Source organism: Antennarius striatus, chromosome 18 (genome assembly GCF_040054535.1).
Source record: "Antennarius striatus isolate MH-2024 chromosome 18, ASM4005453v1, whole genome shotgun sequence".
Lineage (NCBI taxonomy): Eukaryota > Metazoa > Chordata > Actinopteri > Lophiiformes > Antennariidae > Antennarius > Antennarius striatus.
The window spans coordinates 4,600,357-4,616,062 of NC_090793.1; the positions used below are offsets into that span (position 1 = coordinate 4,600,357).

Sequence of the window (15,706 nt, forward strand, 5' to 3'; positions counted from 1 at the left end):
TATGGACATACAGTATATGACGTGTTATTTTGCACCACTGATTTACAGCTGCTCATTAGTCATTTGTTCATATAAATGCCGGAATAGCACGAATCTTAAAGGATTTATGCCGGACGAAACTTTCGTCCAATAGGTGGGGGTAACTCACCGGGAAACTGATAGAAGAAGAAGAAAAAGAAGTCGAAGGACAAGGAGATGAAGGTTTTTGATTTTTAAAATCACGTTTATTCATAAAAGTCGAAATACAAAATAGTTTCGTTGAAACAAAATCCTAAAGAGACTCACGGAAACAGAAACTCACATTTCAAAAACAAATTATATGAAATGTAGCAACATAAGCAAAATATACGCGAATTAGACCAACCACTGACTGAACACAAGTTCTTCACTCAACACGGAACATACGACACCTTCGGCACACCATAATAGCTCTAAAAAAATTTTAAAACAATTTTGATTCTTGCTTGACATATTCGAAGAAGAAAAAGATTTTTAAAATCACCTTTATTCATTAAAGTCGAAATACAGGATAGTCACGTTGACACGAAATCCAAGAGAATCACGCAAACAGGAACAGAAGAAGAACAAGAAGGGGGGAAAAACTGCCTCGGCAACAACTGACACCGATTAGGAAACTTCCCCCGACCTCAACAGGGGCGAAAGAAAGCTCTACGTAGCTGTTTATTTTGTTCATACAACTTTTTACGGGTGATTGTTTATGTTCTATCAATCACAAATGTTGTATTAGTAATGGATCCGAGATACGACATACCGCGGAGAGCTGCCACCGATGGCGGTGGCTCCGCAAACTCATCCGTAGCTCAGGGGGTTCAGTCACGCCGCAGGAAGATGCCTCCCAGGCCCGCAGATTTTAAGCTTCAAATCATCGTTATTGGATCTCGCGGTGTTGGTAAAACCAGTCTCATGGAGCGGTTCACCGACGACACTTTTTCCGAAGCTTGCAAGTCGACTGTAGGTAAGGTTTAAGCTAGTTATTTCTATACAATACAGACCGCATTTAACGGGGCCCTGTCTAATTACTGGAATACACTTGGAAAACGCAGAGCTGAATGTTTTTAACATATAAAATACTGTAAACATGTGTCCTACTTGACTTATGGGGTTTCACTCCATGCTGTAGCTAACATCTATCTTAAGCTAACGACACCAATGACAACTTTGCCATCAGAAGTCTCTTAGCATTTAAACGAAATAGCAATGGAATAATTACGCAAACTTTGGAACTTTCGAGCAGTATTTGCAATCGTTTTAGTATTTTTACGTTATGAGATTCAGTGCTAAAAGGGAATTTTGTACAGATCATAGTAAGAAATTAAATCGTACATGAAAAGCATTGATCTACAAAGGCTACCAATTAATATTTGTAAACTTTTTTTTTTTTTTATTCGTGTTTCATTTAGTACTATCCCAATTTGTGAACAGACTATTTACTCTTAAAACATGGGGGGTCGGCAATGTCTCAGCGGTAGAGCGGGTCATCACGCACACACACACACACACACACACACACACACACACACACACACACACACACAGGATCGGTGGTTCGATTCCCGCTCCCGCCCAGCCACCCGGAGTGTGAGCTGACAGTGAGAGGCGTCAGTTCACCTCCCGAGCCGAGGCACCCTTGACCAAGGCACCGTCCCCTTTACAAGTTGCTCATGAGGGTTCACCACGAGGAGCTGCCCACCACTCTACCTCCCACTACATGCCTACAGGCCCCGTGTGTGTGTGTGTGTGTGTGTGTGTGTGTGTGTGTGTGTGTGTGTGTGTGTGTGTGTGTTTTACAGGGCCTGCATACACTATGTATCTATGCCATTAAAGTAACAGTGTGATCTATAGTGTGCTAATAATTTAATAGTACAGTATATCCTAATCCTATTGTATATTTCTATATACCAACACAATTACCTAGCACTTTAAATCGTTGAAGATATTTAATTGGAATCAATATAACTTTGTTACAAATGGCTGTTCCTCAATGTTGTCATCTTAAAATATATGTCAAAATAAGTTCAACTGAGTAGTCAGTCCTGTGAGCAATACAGCGAGCACAATGTTCAGTCCCAAAAATCGCAGCTGCTATTGTAGAGCTCTAGTTTGTTGTGCCCTGTCACTCTTGACAAACAGCTAAGGTTTGGTTCTTGTGATTACATCGGCCATTGAGGGCACAGTTTGCTACTCCAGTCTGACTGAAAATGTTGAATTTTATTTCAAAATGCCTTTATCATCATGTCTCACAATGATCGTTCGCAGCAGCCTCTGAATGTCAACCAGTGGTGTTAGAGCGCCTTACTTACTGTTATGCATTCGTCACGCCCGAAACGCAAATAAAGATAATTTACAACAGCATAAACTGTTGCTATGACATCTGGCAGTCTTTCCATGCAGCTTTTTTTTAATCAAGCCAAAAGATTAATTTATTATTCCCACATAAAGCCAAGGTAAGCTTGTTCTGAATTCTCTCATAGGAGTTGACTTCAAAATCAAGACGGTGGAGCTGAGAGGGAAGAAGATCAGACTGCAGATATGGTGAGTTGCAGGAGAGGTTTCCATTTCTTTTATTCGTCTATGCAGCGCATTTCCTCTGTCCTATCAGCCTTTAACAAAAGCCACTATCGGTTAAAGGTGCTACTGGGAATGCATGTATAACCAGAGGGCCAAATCACTCTTGACAAACTGTTGTGCCATACCAAAGCATGGCACAACAGTTATTTCTGATATAAATTTAAAACGTAACTCCGCTATCTCTGTTAAACTAACAAATGTAACAAAATGTCTGCTAATTAATGTGAGAAATGATAAAGTAGTTCTAAACTGTTTTATTCCGCTAGCACTAGTTCCTTAAGTTTTAAGATATTGTTAATGATGTGTTTTGACCTTAATGAATCAGTATCATTTTAATTATGTTAGGTTTACGACTGAGAAACATTTGGACCTCAAAGCAGATTCAGGCCATGTCCACAAAACGAAAAATTTTTCATAAGGTTAGGCCTATCATCTACACGATAATATATATATATCCGTGACAAAAACGAAGGTTTTTGAAAATGCCAGCCAAAGTGACCATTTTTGAAAACTCCAGGAATGCGTTTTTGTGTGAACGACTGGAACCAGGGTTTTTGGTTTTGAAATGTGTTGCCTGCGATGAAAACCTATGTGACGTCATATGTAGTGATGTTCACTTTGACACGGCACTCCAAGCCACGCCTTTTTTTTTCTGAAACACTGCCTCGAAAACGTTGTTTCGAAGTACATTTAGGGGACGGCAATGGCTCAGTTGGTAGAGCGGGTCGTCCAATGTTCCCAAGATCGGCAGTTCAATTCCTGCTCCCTCCTAGCCACCTCGGAGTGTGAGCTGACAGTGAGAATTGTCAGCTCACCTCCAGAGTACTGCCAAGGTGCCCTTGGCCAAGGCACCATCCCCTTTTACAAATTGCTCATTCAGGGGCGCACCAAGAAAGAGCTGTCCGTCGCTGTACCTCTTACTGCATGCAATCACCCCCCCCCCGCGTGTGTGTGTGTGTGTGTGTTACAGGGGCCTGTACACACTAATATTGATATATGCAAGCGTCTGACTGTCTACTAGATAGATAGATAGATAGATAGATAGATAGATAGATACTTTATTAATCCCGGAGGAAATTGCATAACTAGAGTGTGCTATTAATTCCCTTCGGGTATGATAACCACCCACTCCAACCATCATTGCCACAGTCTCTTCTTCTTTTCCGTTCGGCCTTTTTTTTCTCAGTAAATTGAACCACTTTATTAACTAGAATTAAAACCCCTCTGCTATTACCAGAGGGGTTGGGCTAGAGACCACCTGTCCCTGCTGTTCTTGGGCTAGAGAACACCTGTCCCACCCATGTGTATTTGAGTTTTAGAGGTTAATTTGTATTTAAATGTCTCTTGGACAAAGGCTATATAAACTTTAAATGTCTTCAGATATTGTAAAATCTTTTCAATGACATGCTGACGATGTGATTAAGAGCTACATAAATAAAAGTTGATTGACTGATTAAGCCCCTTCAGGTTCCAGCTGCCTAATTTTATTTCAGCCACAGTGGTCATTTTATCGCCAAGGAATTATATATCCTGTCTGTTCTGTGTGTATAAAATATTGCTGTGGGGATGAGCAAAAGTAATCGTAAATAGAGATCATAAACAAAAGAAACCATGTTATGGCACACAACATAAATTGTCCCTGCAAAAACTAACAAGCTGGAACCCACCCGTCACTTAATACTTATATAAACTCCCCAATTAATAGTAAAGTTTTGGTGTGGCTCTACGTTTTAGACAGCAGTTAGTATAATGGGGCTTACATGGCTTAATATTCAGCTCATATCAAAACATCATTGTGTAAGGAAAGAAAATACTACATCAGTGTCCATGCATTCTTCTTTTCCTTTCAGCTTTTCCCTTCTGGGGTCGCCACAGCGAATCAATTGCCTCGATCTAGCCTTGTCCTTTGCATCCTCTTCTCTTACACCAACTACCGTCATGTTCTCCCTCATTACATCCATAAACCTCCTCTTTGGTCTTCCTCTAGGCCTGCTGCCTACCAGTTCAAAACTCAGCATCCTGCTACCAATATATTCACTATCTCTGCTCTAGACATGTCCAAACCATGTCAGTCTGGCCTCTCTGACTTTATCTCCAAAACCGCTAACATGTGCTGTCCCTCTGATGTACTCATTCCTGATCCTATCCTTCACTCCCAAAGAGAACCTCAGCATCTTCATCTCTGCTACCTCCAGCTCTGTCTCCTGTCTTTTCTTCAGTGACACTGTCTCTAGACCAAACAACATCGCTGGTCTCACCACAGTTTTGTACACCTTTCCTTTCATTTTAGCTGAAACTTTTCTATCACACATCTCACCTGACACTTTTCTCCACCCGTTCCATCCTGCCTGTACGCGCTTCTTCACCTCTTTTCCAGACTGTCCATTGCTCTGGACTGTTGAGCCCAAGTACTTAAAATCCTCCACCTTCTTGATCTCTTCTCCCTGTAACCTCACTCTTCCACTTGGGTCCCTCACATTCAAACACATGTACTCTTGTCTTACTGCGGCTAACCTTCATTCCTCTCCTTTCCAGGACAAACCTCCACCTCTCTAGCTTCTCCTCCACCGCTTCCCTGCTCTCACTGCAGGTCACAATGTCATCTGCAAACATCATAGTCCATGGAGATTCCTGTCTAACCTCGTCTGTCAGCCTGTCCATCACCATAGCGAACAAGAAGGGGCTCAGAGCTGATCCCTGATGCAGTCCCACCTCCACCTTGAACTCCTCTGTCACACCTACAGCACACCTCACCACTGTCTTACAGTCCTCATACATGTCCTGCACTGCTCTAACATACTTCTCTGCCACTCCAGACTTCTTCATACAATACCACAGTTCCTCCCTGGGCACCCTGTCATAAGCTTTCTCCATATCTACAAAAACACAATGCAGCTCCCTCTGGCCTTCTCTGTACTTCTCTATCAACATCTTCAAAGCAAATACTGCATCTGTAGTACTCTTTTTTTTGGCATGAAACCATACTGCTGCTCACAAATGTTCACTTCTGCCCTTAGTCTAGCTTCCACTACTCTTTCCCATAACTTCATTCTATGGCTCATCAGCTTTATTCCTCTGTAGTTGCCACAACTCTGCACATCTCCCTTGTTCTTAAAAATGGGCACCAGCACACTTCTCCTCCATTCCACAGGCATCTTCTCACTATCTATGATCCTCCTCTCCTAGGAGCTAGTATGACTAAGCCACTGTGGCTCCGTGTAAAAGAATTGAGCAAGCCACAAAAAGCCACCCTCTGTGTCCAAGACAGTGGCGCACTGGTGGATGACCAATGCTCGTCGCGAGGGGGGGGGTTCCTGCATTCTGAGGACAAAATCTTCTGTTCAGTTTACATACAAAAATACACTTAAGTCAACAGTTCAAGCTTAACTATCTTTATTTCTGTCCTACTTTATGCACGAATGAATGTGACATTCAACAATTGAAAACTTCCATTCACTATGTGAAGATACAGTGTGGTGGGGTTTTTTTTTTCTTAAGGACAGGAGACAGTGTAAAATACAAGATATTTATTTGTCCATTCAAGTCATGTTTAGGTTGAGTAGTAGTACAATAATATTATCGATGATATTGACAAACAGACAGGTTCAATAAACAGACAAGTTCAACAAATACTTATCTAAGCATGATGAGAGCTCTGGAGTATGAAAAAGTCCTCCGGTGTGTTGTTGCAGAGTACTCTGGGTACAGGGGAAAAAAATTCAAGTACAAACTAGAAAATGGATCACATCTCTTTTTATACCCTAAAGGTGTGACTAGGGGGAGGTATTAACCTCGGCCCATCTGCTTTCAACCAGTTCTTTACGGGCTTTCAGTTGGTACGTCATGACCTCCAGACGTTACCAAAAATATCAAGTCGACAGTTTCACAAAACTATTTGATGACATAATATAATTAGACATGCGAACCCTGTGAGGATCTGCTGCAGAAATTCTTTGGATGACCCTGTGCAGAAACATACATTCTAATTTCAGGTATAGCATATGAAATGATCTGGCTAGCTGCTTCTGTCAGTGTCTAACTTCTTCCAAGGATACCCACAGTCATGCAAGCATTTCCAAATATGGTCTAACAGGAATTATTTTCATGAAGCGTCTTCATGACCTTGAGACATCCTGGGGCCACCTTCACAAGTGCTGAATAATATAACACACACAACAATCCAGATCTTTGGTTCAATTAAATATTATTTTGTTATATTATTGTATTTTATTGTATTAAAAACTTTCCACCACAACAGTCATACAAAATATTAGTCAATGTTTACTTGAAAGTTTTACTTAGACTAGAAGACATTTCAACTTTGACAACCACTAACACCATTGGTATGCCATAGTTTATTTATTTATTTATTTTTTAATTCGATAACATGATTTTTCATTTCAATTTAAATAGGCATGAAAAATAGCAAGCGAGGTGAATACATTTTTACATGCATCGCTGGTTATTCCTGCCGGTCATAGGGAACAAAAGTCTAAGACTACAAACAAGTATTGATATCTTTCATTTACCTTCTGATCGGTCTGTCACCACTCCTCCCCCCTCTCAGCATTCACCATTTGTTTATGAATGAGGACTTTAACACAAACTCTACTATAAAACACTGCATTCTTTTGATTGATCGTCCTCGCCTTGTCTTACACCAATTCGCGGGTTTAGCTTGTAAAAAAACAATATTTTGTTTCTCATTGGACGAAAGGAGGTCATGACCTGAGTGCATATTTATGATCGGGAGCGTTCAGGTCACTTCGGCTAAATTCCGTCGGCATGCGGAAATAGCGGCGCTATTTTCGCTAGTGCCGCTCGCTAGCAGAAGTACAGAAATTCATCAGAAATGCTAAGACATCCACTTGTCAACTGGACCCCTTACCCACACAGTTTTTTTAAAGTCTGTCTCCCCTCGTTGATCCCTCTCATCTTTGCCATCATTCACTCCTCTCTCACCACTGGAACTGTCCCTACTTCATTCAAAACTGCTGCCATCGTCCCAATCCTGAAAAACACTCACGCCGACCTCTCCAACTTCATCAACTTCCACCCCATCTCCAATCTACCCTTCATTTCTAAATTCCTTGAAAAAACCATTGCCTCCCAACTCCATTCTCACCTCTAACACAATAGTCTGTATGAACAGTTTCAATCTGGTTGTCACCCGCTCCGTAGCCCTGAAACTGCCCTCAGTAAAATCTTCTTATGGCAGCTGATTCTGGACTCCTCACCATCCTAGTCCGCTTTGATCTGTCATTCCACCCTCCTCAACAGACTATCTTCTATTGGCATCACCCACACTTCATTAGCCTGGTTTTCATATTATCTCTCTGGCCGCACTCAGTTCATCCAACTCAAGTTTGTTAAATCATCCCACATCTCCGTCATTTCAGGTGTGCCCCAGGGTTCTGTCCTGGGGTCTCTCCTTTTCATCATATACCTCCTTCCCATGGGCAATAATTTTTGTAAATTCAATATTCATTTCCACTGTTATGTTGATGACACCTCACCACTAAACCCTCATCCACTCTTCTGCCCACCTCCCTTACTGATTGCATCTCTGAAATAAAAATCTGGTTCACCCTAAAATTCCTTAAATTAAACAGCAACAAAACCGAGGCACCAAATCTACCATTTCCAAAACGGACAGCTTTTCTCTTATTATTGATGATTCCACCGTTTCGCCTTCTACCCAGGTCTAGGTGTCATCCTGGGCAACACATTATCCTTCCAGTCATATATCAGCAACATCACCAGGTCTGCCTACTTCCACCTACATAACGTCAATCGTCTCCACCCCTCCCTCATGCACCACACTGCCGCCATTCTCGTCCAGTCTCGTCACTTCTCATCTCGACTACTGCAATTTTATCCTCTTTGGGCTCCCTCACAAATCCCTCAAGAAACTACAACTGGTCCAGAATTCAGCTGCCCGCATCATAACTCAAATCCCTTCAATTCACCACATAACTCCTGTCCTCCAACAGCTTCACTGGTCCAGCTCCAAAATCCAATTCAAAATATTTTCCTAACTTTCAAGGCCATCAACAACCTCACCCCTCTATGTCTGTCTGATCTCCTCCATGTTACTACTCACTCCCGCTCCCTCAGGTCCTCCTCCGCCTTACATATGTCTGTCCCTTCAGCCTCACTGCCATGGGGTGCATAGCATTCAGCCGCTCTGCTCCCCATCTCTGGAACTCGCTACCACACCAACTGAGATACATAAATTTACTCCCCCATTTCAAAGCACAACTGAAAACACATCTGTTTCACACTGTCTATTCCAGCTGAAACTTGTTGCGCTTTTTATTGATTTTTATTGTTGATTCTTTAATAAAGTTTTATAATTCTGTACGGTGTCCTTGAATGCCAAGAAAGGCCCCATTTAAATAAAATGTATTATCATTATTAGTAAAATAAATAAAATAAAGCTTGAAAGAAAATTGAAAAAAAAGAAGGAAAAACCACGTAACTGATGGTGTTTGAACCATTGAAACGCTTCATTCACATTCGAAACACAGAAAGTGCTTCAATCACCAGGTGAACCAGTTTAGTGCTTCAATCACCAGGCGAAAAAGTTTAGTGGTTCGGATCAATGGGCGGGGATTTGAAACACCTGTTGGTCTCAGATGTGTAAGAATGGATGAAATGGTGTACTGCCTATTTTGTCGATACCTTCTGGAGTTAATAGGCTCAGGAAGGATCATGTAGGGACCAGAAAAAATGTTTTTCATAATATGGAACCTTTAAACCAATTAAACTAATGAGAATAATAACAAAAAATGTCTTTGTCTTTAGTTGCTTTATTTTAATTTAATGAACTGTATTGTATTGAACTCTATTAGGGGAAATTGTCTTTCCACTCTGGCACACTCCAGGTGTGTGTGTGTGTGTGTGTGTGTGTGTGTGTGTGTGTATGTACAGTATGTATGTATGTGTGAGTACAGGCCCATAACACACACATAGGCATGTAAGTGATGGAGAGGTAGAGCAGCAAGCAGTGACTTCTAGGTGCTTCCAAATGAACATCTTGTAGGAAGGGGGGGTGCCTTGCTCAAGGGCGTCTTGGCAGTGCTCAGGAGGTGAACCAACACCTCCCACTGCCAGCTCACTTTCAAAATGTTTAAGCCCACACTGGGCCTTGAACCGGCAACCCTCCGGTCCCCAGACCAAGACTGCTGCTCTGTGTCTGTGTTGTTCTGCTTGTAAGTCTGACTGTGACTCACAGGGGAACAGGGAGGGACTTGTGACAGAAGGTAGAAGGTAACGTCATTGTGTTCACCATGCAAACTAAATCTGATTATTAAAGTCACTTTGACTTCAGGTAGTGTTTAATATGAACTCTTCTTGGATATAGTTGGAGTAGATGTACATTTTTGATCAAAATCAATGGTTTATAACTCAATACTTTTCATGAATTTTTTTTAGCATTTTTACATGCTTCATTATTTTCATTCGTTTCCATTCTTAGAAAAATTGAGTATTACTATATATCCCTCCTGAGAGTGTGGCCCCATGACCCGGCCCCAGGTAAACGGTTGAAGATGGACGGATGCTTTTTATTGTATCATTATACAGCAGCTTCCACCTCTGGGTGCAGTCGGACACTCTAAGACACATACATATGCATTAGAGCATGCTGTAAACTATTCATAAAAAGCTATGATGCATACATTCATATATTTTCCTTTTATTTATTAATTTTTTTGGGATGCCAAATACATAAATGATGATGATTATATTGTTCCCATTATTAATGATTTGATTCTAACTCTTCAAATAACATTTGTCCTGTGTTGCTTGACTTTTTCCTTCAGTCATTGTCTTGTTTCATGAATGAAAAATCCAACTGACCATTCAGCTGACCATTCAGCTGTAATTTTGTTAAAGTGACCCCACACTAGCTGCACAAATCTCTATGTTGTTTCATGCTTTCATCCAGGGACACCGCTGGTCAGGAGAGATTCAACAGCATCACATCAGCCTATTACAGAAATGCCAAGGGAATAGTTCTGGTTTATGATATCACAAAGCAGCAGACCTTTGAGGACCTCCCCAAATGGATGAAGATGATAGACAAGGTGAACAGACTGAAGATGAAACATGTCTTGTCTGTGCTGATTGTGTACATTCTTTTTTACTTTCCCACACATCTGGAATTAGTCCTGCTCATCCACGATACAAACCCCTTCAGTTCTGCCTTGTATTTGGCAGTAGTTACATAAACTATAGTTATTTTGTTCTTTTAAAATGTCATTTTGTTAAAACATTTTAAATTAGAGCTGGATTTTTGAGGAAGGTATTTTATTTGTATTTTACATTTTTAATATTTTCCTATGAAGGTAGACGATAGATGTTGATGTCTTAAGGGGCTTGACTTTGATTTTGAAATGAGTTGTTACATGTCCTGCACCCACGGTGGTGCAGTGGGTAGTGCTCTCGTTGCACAACAAGGCGGTTCCGGGTTCAAGTCCCACTCTCTGCGGAGTTTGAATGTTCTCCTCATGTCTGCGTGGGTTCTCTCCGGGTTCTCTGGCTTCCTCCCACCTCCAAAGACATGCATGTAGGAGTGTGTGTGCATGGTTGTCTGTTTTTGTGTGTGGCTCCGCGGCGCACTGGCATCGTGCCCGGAGTTTCCCCTGCCTCACGCACTATGCCAGTTGGGATAGGCTCCAGCTCACCGTGACCTGCTGCGTCTGATACAGCGGAGGAAAATCAATGAATGAATGAAATCCCAACTAGATATTGCACAGAAGGAAAGAAATAATGAAACAAATTCTATTAAATTACTTAAAGTACACTGCAAAAATTATTCATAAAGACAAAATGTTCAGATTTTCAAAGTCAAAGTCATCTTCATTGTCAAATTTAAAGAATGATATCAGTGTGTCAATTTTTCTGATATTTCATAAATTTGCCCTTTTTTCAAACTACTTTTCATGGTGACATTGTGCTAAACACACCTTGCAGGAATCTGGCTCTACTTTTTTTTTAAATGGAATATTCAAGAAGTCGTGGCATGTCTCCCCTCTGCTTTCTCTTGGTGTCAGTACGCCTCTGAGGAAGCAGAGCTCCTCCTTGTCGGGAATAAACTGGACTGTGATTCTGATCGTGTCATCTCCAGACAGCAGGGGGAGCGAGTATGTTCCACTCATATTTTTTACCATCACATATCCACATTATTAAACACATACATTGCATTTGACGTTTCCATTTGTTGAGAAACATGTTTTTATTTTGCCCAACCAAGTCTTCTGGAGTGATTCGACTGTTTTCTGACGTGGTGCTCATCTGAAACCTATTGTTTTACAGTTTGCCGCTAGAATAAGTGGAATGCGCTTCTGCGAAGCTAGTGCTAAGGACAACTTCAATGTCGATGAGATCTTCCTGAAGTTAGTGGATGACATCCTGAGCAAGGTCAGTGGTATCTTTGGTCACAATCTTTTTAAGATCTCCTTTTGTAATTAAGCTGGACCAGAAAATTTTGCATTTACCTATTTTTTTTAATTTCAATGAAACTTAAGTGAAATTTAATTTTGTGATTAGGACAGTAATGGAATAATGGCATGGAATAATTCCATGTTGACCCCGTTAAGAGCACATTTCTGGCTGATTATTTACAAATCTTTGTTAGAAGATCACTTTAACTTATTTGCTCTTAAAAGATAATTTTCTGGTTATTCAGGGTTATTCAGATGAGCTCAAAAGGACACTGGAACTTGTCTTAAGCACACTACCAAAGCATTCTGTTTATTATCCTCATGTTCTCTCATGTGTCTTTGGTATCATGCAACAGATGCCTCTTGACGTTCCCAACAAGGAGCTCTCCAACAGTGTCCTATCTCTGCAGCCTGAACCGGAAGTTCCTCCTGAGTTGTCGCCTCCTCGCATGCGCTGCTGCTGAGAGTCAGAGCGGTTCCCGTTTGGGTGCCACACACAAGACATATACGTTGAGATTATAAATGCAGTATACCAGTTTTGTCAAGGGGGGGCAGTCGAGCTACAATTTGCACGCATGGAGGGAGCGTTGACATTTTTTTTAAATTTTTAACAACTAGCATTAATTCCCTTATGTCTGCATCTGATTTGTAAATGTACACTGATATCTATTACACTAATTTGGCCTGGTGAATTATCCACTTCTTGCCACCATCCTGTCAACACTTGATCCCAAACTACCTCATTCCTTGGATTGCTAAGATAGCTGTGCCCCGCAGGTGCCTTCAAAGTGGAGAGCTCTCTGTTCGCGATTGCACACTTAAAATAAGCAGGATCATTGAAGGCTTTACAACTTCTTGTTGTTGTTTTTTTTTTAAAAATCCTTGAACATATTGTAATTTCCAGACTATTGAGCACACCTGAATTTATGCTGCATCAGCTAAATTTTAAAAGAAAGAAAAAACATTTTGTACATATATAAGCCGCACCTGTTTATAAGCAGCAGTCATTGAATTATTTTAAAATGGAATATTTAGACAGAAAGATGGTACATAGGAAGATTTTAATAATTTTCAATTATCTTTTTTTTTCTGAACAGTGGCTGTAACACGCCAGTACAACAACGCTGTCATCCTTGACTTGTCATAAATTCATTAATGCATTATTTGCAAAATGTCTGTTCAAAACACAATCAAACTACAGTAGCATCTGCTCTGGCACATTCTCTTCCACCTGTCTGTCTCTTGCGCTTCCTGTTAGAGTGCTCACAGGAGCCCATTAGGCTGTAAAAGTCTATAGATTTGTGCATTACTGTTTAAGCCGCAGGGCTCAAAGCATGTGAAAAAAGTAGTGGCTACTTCTACATACTGTAGTGTAATTTTGCCCCGATAGTTTTGAATTTATGTATCAGGGAATAACAGCGTCTCACATCTATTCTCTGTTGTCTATATTTGGGTACAGTTGTATTATTGTTATTAAAACCTAAACAAGTGACAGGTTGATTTTAGGTAAACAAAAGCACATGTTGTGAATGCAGTGTGTTGCTGTAATGACTGGACATGATGCAGACTGTTGTAGCTGATTCCTGTCAGGAGGTGGTTGTGTGATGGTGATCATAACAGCTTATATTTTGTTGCCTTAGGAAAATGGGTGGAATGAACCATTTCATATTTTCATAAATTTTAAGGTTCTGCACTACAATCCATCTTACCTAGTTAAGTTGACGTACAGAACAAGAAAGTACCCAGCTTATAGTTAAACGCTATTGTGAAGATGCATGTTGCAGCAGTAGTGGCTGCTTTGAACACTCCCCCACAGTGTTGAAGCAGCGTGGTGAAGCAAGGATGTAGTGTTAGAGGGGTTGGTGTTTTCAAAGGGGAGTTCTTCATGGGCTTCACTGTAATTTCAAGGGAAATTAAGACATTGCATAGTGAGTACACCCAGCCACATCATTAAAGTCTTGTATTGGGCAGTGGAGTGGGCTGGGTTGCATGTTGCTCGGTCCCTGCGGCTGGCTCCATAAGCTGCGGGGGACCTCCCTGTCTCCTTATGGTAGGGGATTGGGCTGGATGTGGGTGTGGTGGATTGGGGTGGGGTGGGTGGGTGGCGGGTGGGCCTCTTTACCCCATGCCCCATGGGCTTCACCTGGGCGCCCTGGTTGTGGCAGCCGCTGCCTCCTCTGGTCTCTGGGTCTACGTGGTTCTCGGCTCCCCCAGTGGCACTTCAGGTGATGGCTTCTGGATGCTCCTGGCTACCGAGGTAGGGTGTACTCAGCTAGCATGGCCCTGCTGGATTCTGGTAGCCTCTCTGTGCATTGGTTTCCATCACACATGCATATTGGTTCAGGGCTACCAGCTTCTGTCGAGTCCAATTGTTGAGAACTGTTGGGTCCCGTCAGAACGTGATGACTCTCTTCAGACATCACACTTATCTCAGGCCCTCTATCTTCCTTCTGCACTGTTTTCCTCTGGTGGCCTACTCTATACTGTCAGGACCTCCACTAATTTGGTGTTCTATATCATTGGTATTAAGGTATCAGTTGTGAGAAATGATGAAACAGCTCAAATCTCTTCCACTTAAACAGAACTGCCTGTTTATCCACTACCCTGTTTGTGTTTTCTCTCTCGGTTTGGTTTCCTTACTAACACACAAAGGTGCAGCACTTCCCTCTCTAGCTAACAATAGGAAATTCTAATTAAGATTGACAACTTAGTTCCCAGAGAGGACCGGTGATGGTCACATACATGTATTACAGTATATAAAAGATTTTCCTGCAAGACTAAAACGAGCATTGATCTCATAAAAAGTTGACCTCCTTTTATTGGGTTAAACTATGGGAATACATGCAGACTGAGAAATAAATAGATAAATAAAGCCTTGTATTGGTTTTGTTACCAATTTTACAAAGTGTTTTGTTCTAATGTTTTTTAGTTAATTCAAGGACAGTTAAGTGGAGTCTCTTGGGGGAAAGGTGCAGGAGGGTTTGTTAATATTTGAATAACTCAGGGAACTGATCTGCTCATATCTGGGTTTGGTTGCAGAATTATAGTTAATAAATATGCAATTATAGTTTTAATAACAAGTCAACACAAAAGTCCATACTTATGGGGAATTTTGTGGGGTTTTTTAGAGGATGGCGACAGGTTTAAATTTATGATTTATTGGGTATTGACAGTCCAGTATGGAAGTGTCACTTGATTACATGTTTTCCCTTGGCTATGAGTGGCAAGCCCTCTTCTGTTACTAGATACAATTTTTTTCCATATTTTGTTGAATTCCAAAGTTTTTGTGGGGTTTCTGCTTTTTTACCCCAACCCAATCCTGGGGGAGGACGTGGTTTGAAATGACATGGTTTGTTGCATGATTTTATGGATATTTTATGTTACTGTCATGCCTTTGTGCACTTTAAGTGGCACTTCAGCTATTCTAACAATTGCACATTTCCACACCGTATTAACAGTCTCTTAGACAAATCTATCAATAATGTCGGCCGGCAGACGTGTGCACTAATATCTGCAATTTTCCCATGTGTTTAAAATAACGTGCTTTCTCTAGAGTTAAACATTTAATTTGCCTCTTTTTGTGTTTAAATAGCAATGCCTTCCCAGTATTTTAATGTAAATTTAAAAAACACTTTTGGTTTTCTTAAAGATGGAAGACTGTACTTTGA

The 15,706-nt window shown here is 41.1% G+C and overlaps 1 protein-coding gene across 3 annotated transcripts; it reads left to right on the forward strand.

Annotated features, from left to right (window-relative positions):
• The first annotated feature begins 165 nt into the window (after positions 1-165).
• On the forward strand, positions 166-12,908 carry rab12 (RAB12, member RAS oncogene family). Of its 3 annotated transcripts, XM_068341201.1 has the most exons (6): positions 171-976; positions 2,493-2,553; positions 10,541-10,679; positions 11,649-11,738; positions 11,911-12,015; positions 12,395-12,908. In XM_068341201.1, the coding sequence occupies exons 1-6, from the start codon at positions 751-753 to the stop codon at positions 12,500-12,502; spliced, it is 729 nt and encodes a 242-aa protein (XP_068197302.1). In that variant the 5' UTR covers positions 171-750; the 3' UTR covers positions 12,503-12,908. The 3 variants fall into 3 exon arrangements, with proteins under 3 accessions (XP_068197304.1, XP_068197303.1, XP_068197302.1); XM_068341203.1 differs by lacking the exon at positions 12,395-12,908 and having other exon boundaries at positions 166-976; positions 11,569-11,738; positions 11,911-11,969; XM_068341202.1 differs by lacking the exon at positions 11,649-11,738 and having other exon boundaries at positions 169-976.
• Positions 12,909-15,706: the final 2,798 nt, after the last annotated feature.

What these genes read in the sequence shown, in the direction of transcription:
- rab12 (XM_068341201.1), top strand. Translation starts at nt 751, where the DNA reads ATGGATCCGAGATACGACATACCGCGGAGAGCTGCCACCGATGGCGGT. An exon ending in AGCTTGCAAGTCGACTGTAG is followed by an intron (nt 977 to 2,492) that starts GTAAGGTTTAAG and finishes ATTCTCTCATAG; the next exon opens with GAGTTGACTTCAAAATCAAG. An exon ending in GGATGAAGATGATAGACAAG is followed by an intron (nt 10,680 to 11,648) that starts GTGAACAGACTG and finishes TCTTGGTGTCAG; the next exon opens with TACGCCTCTGAGGAAGCAGA.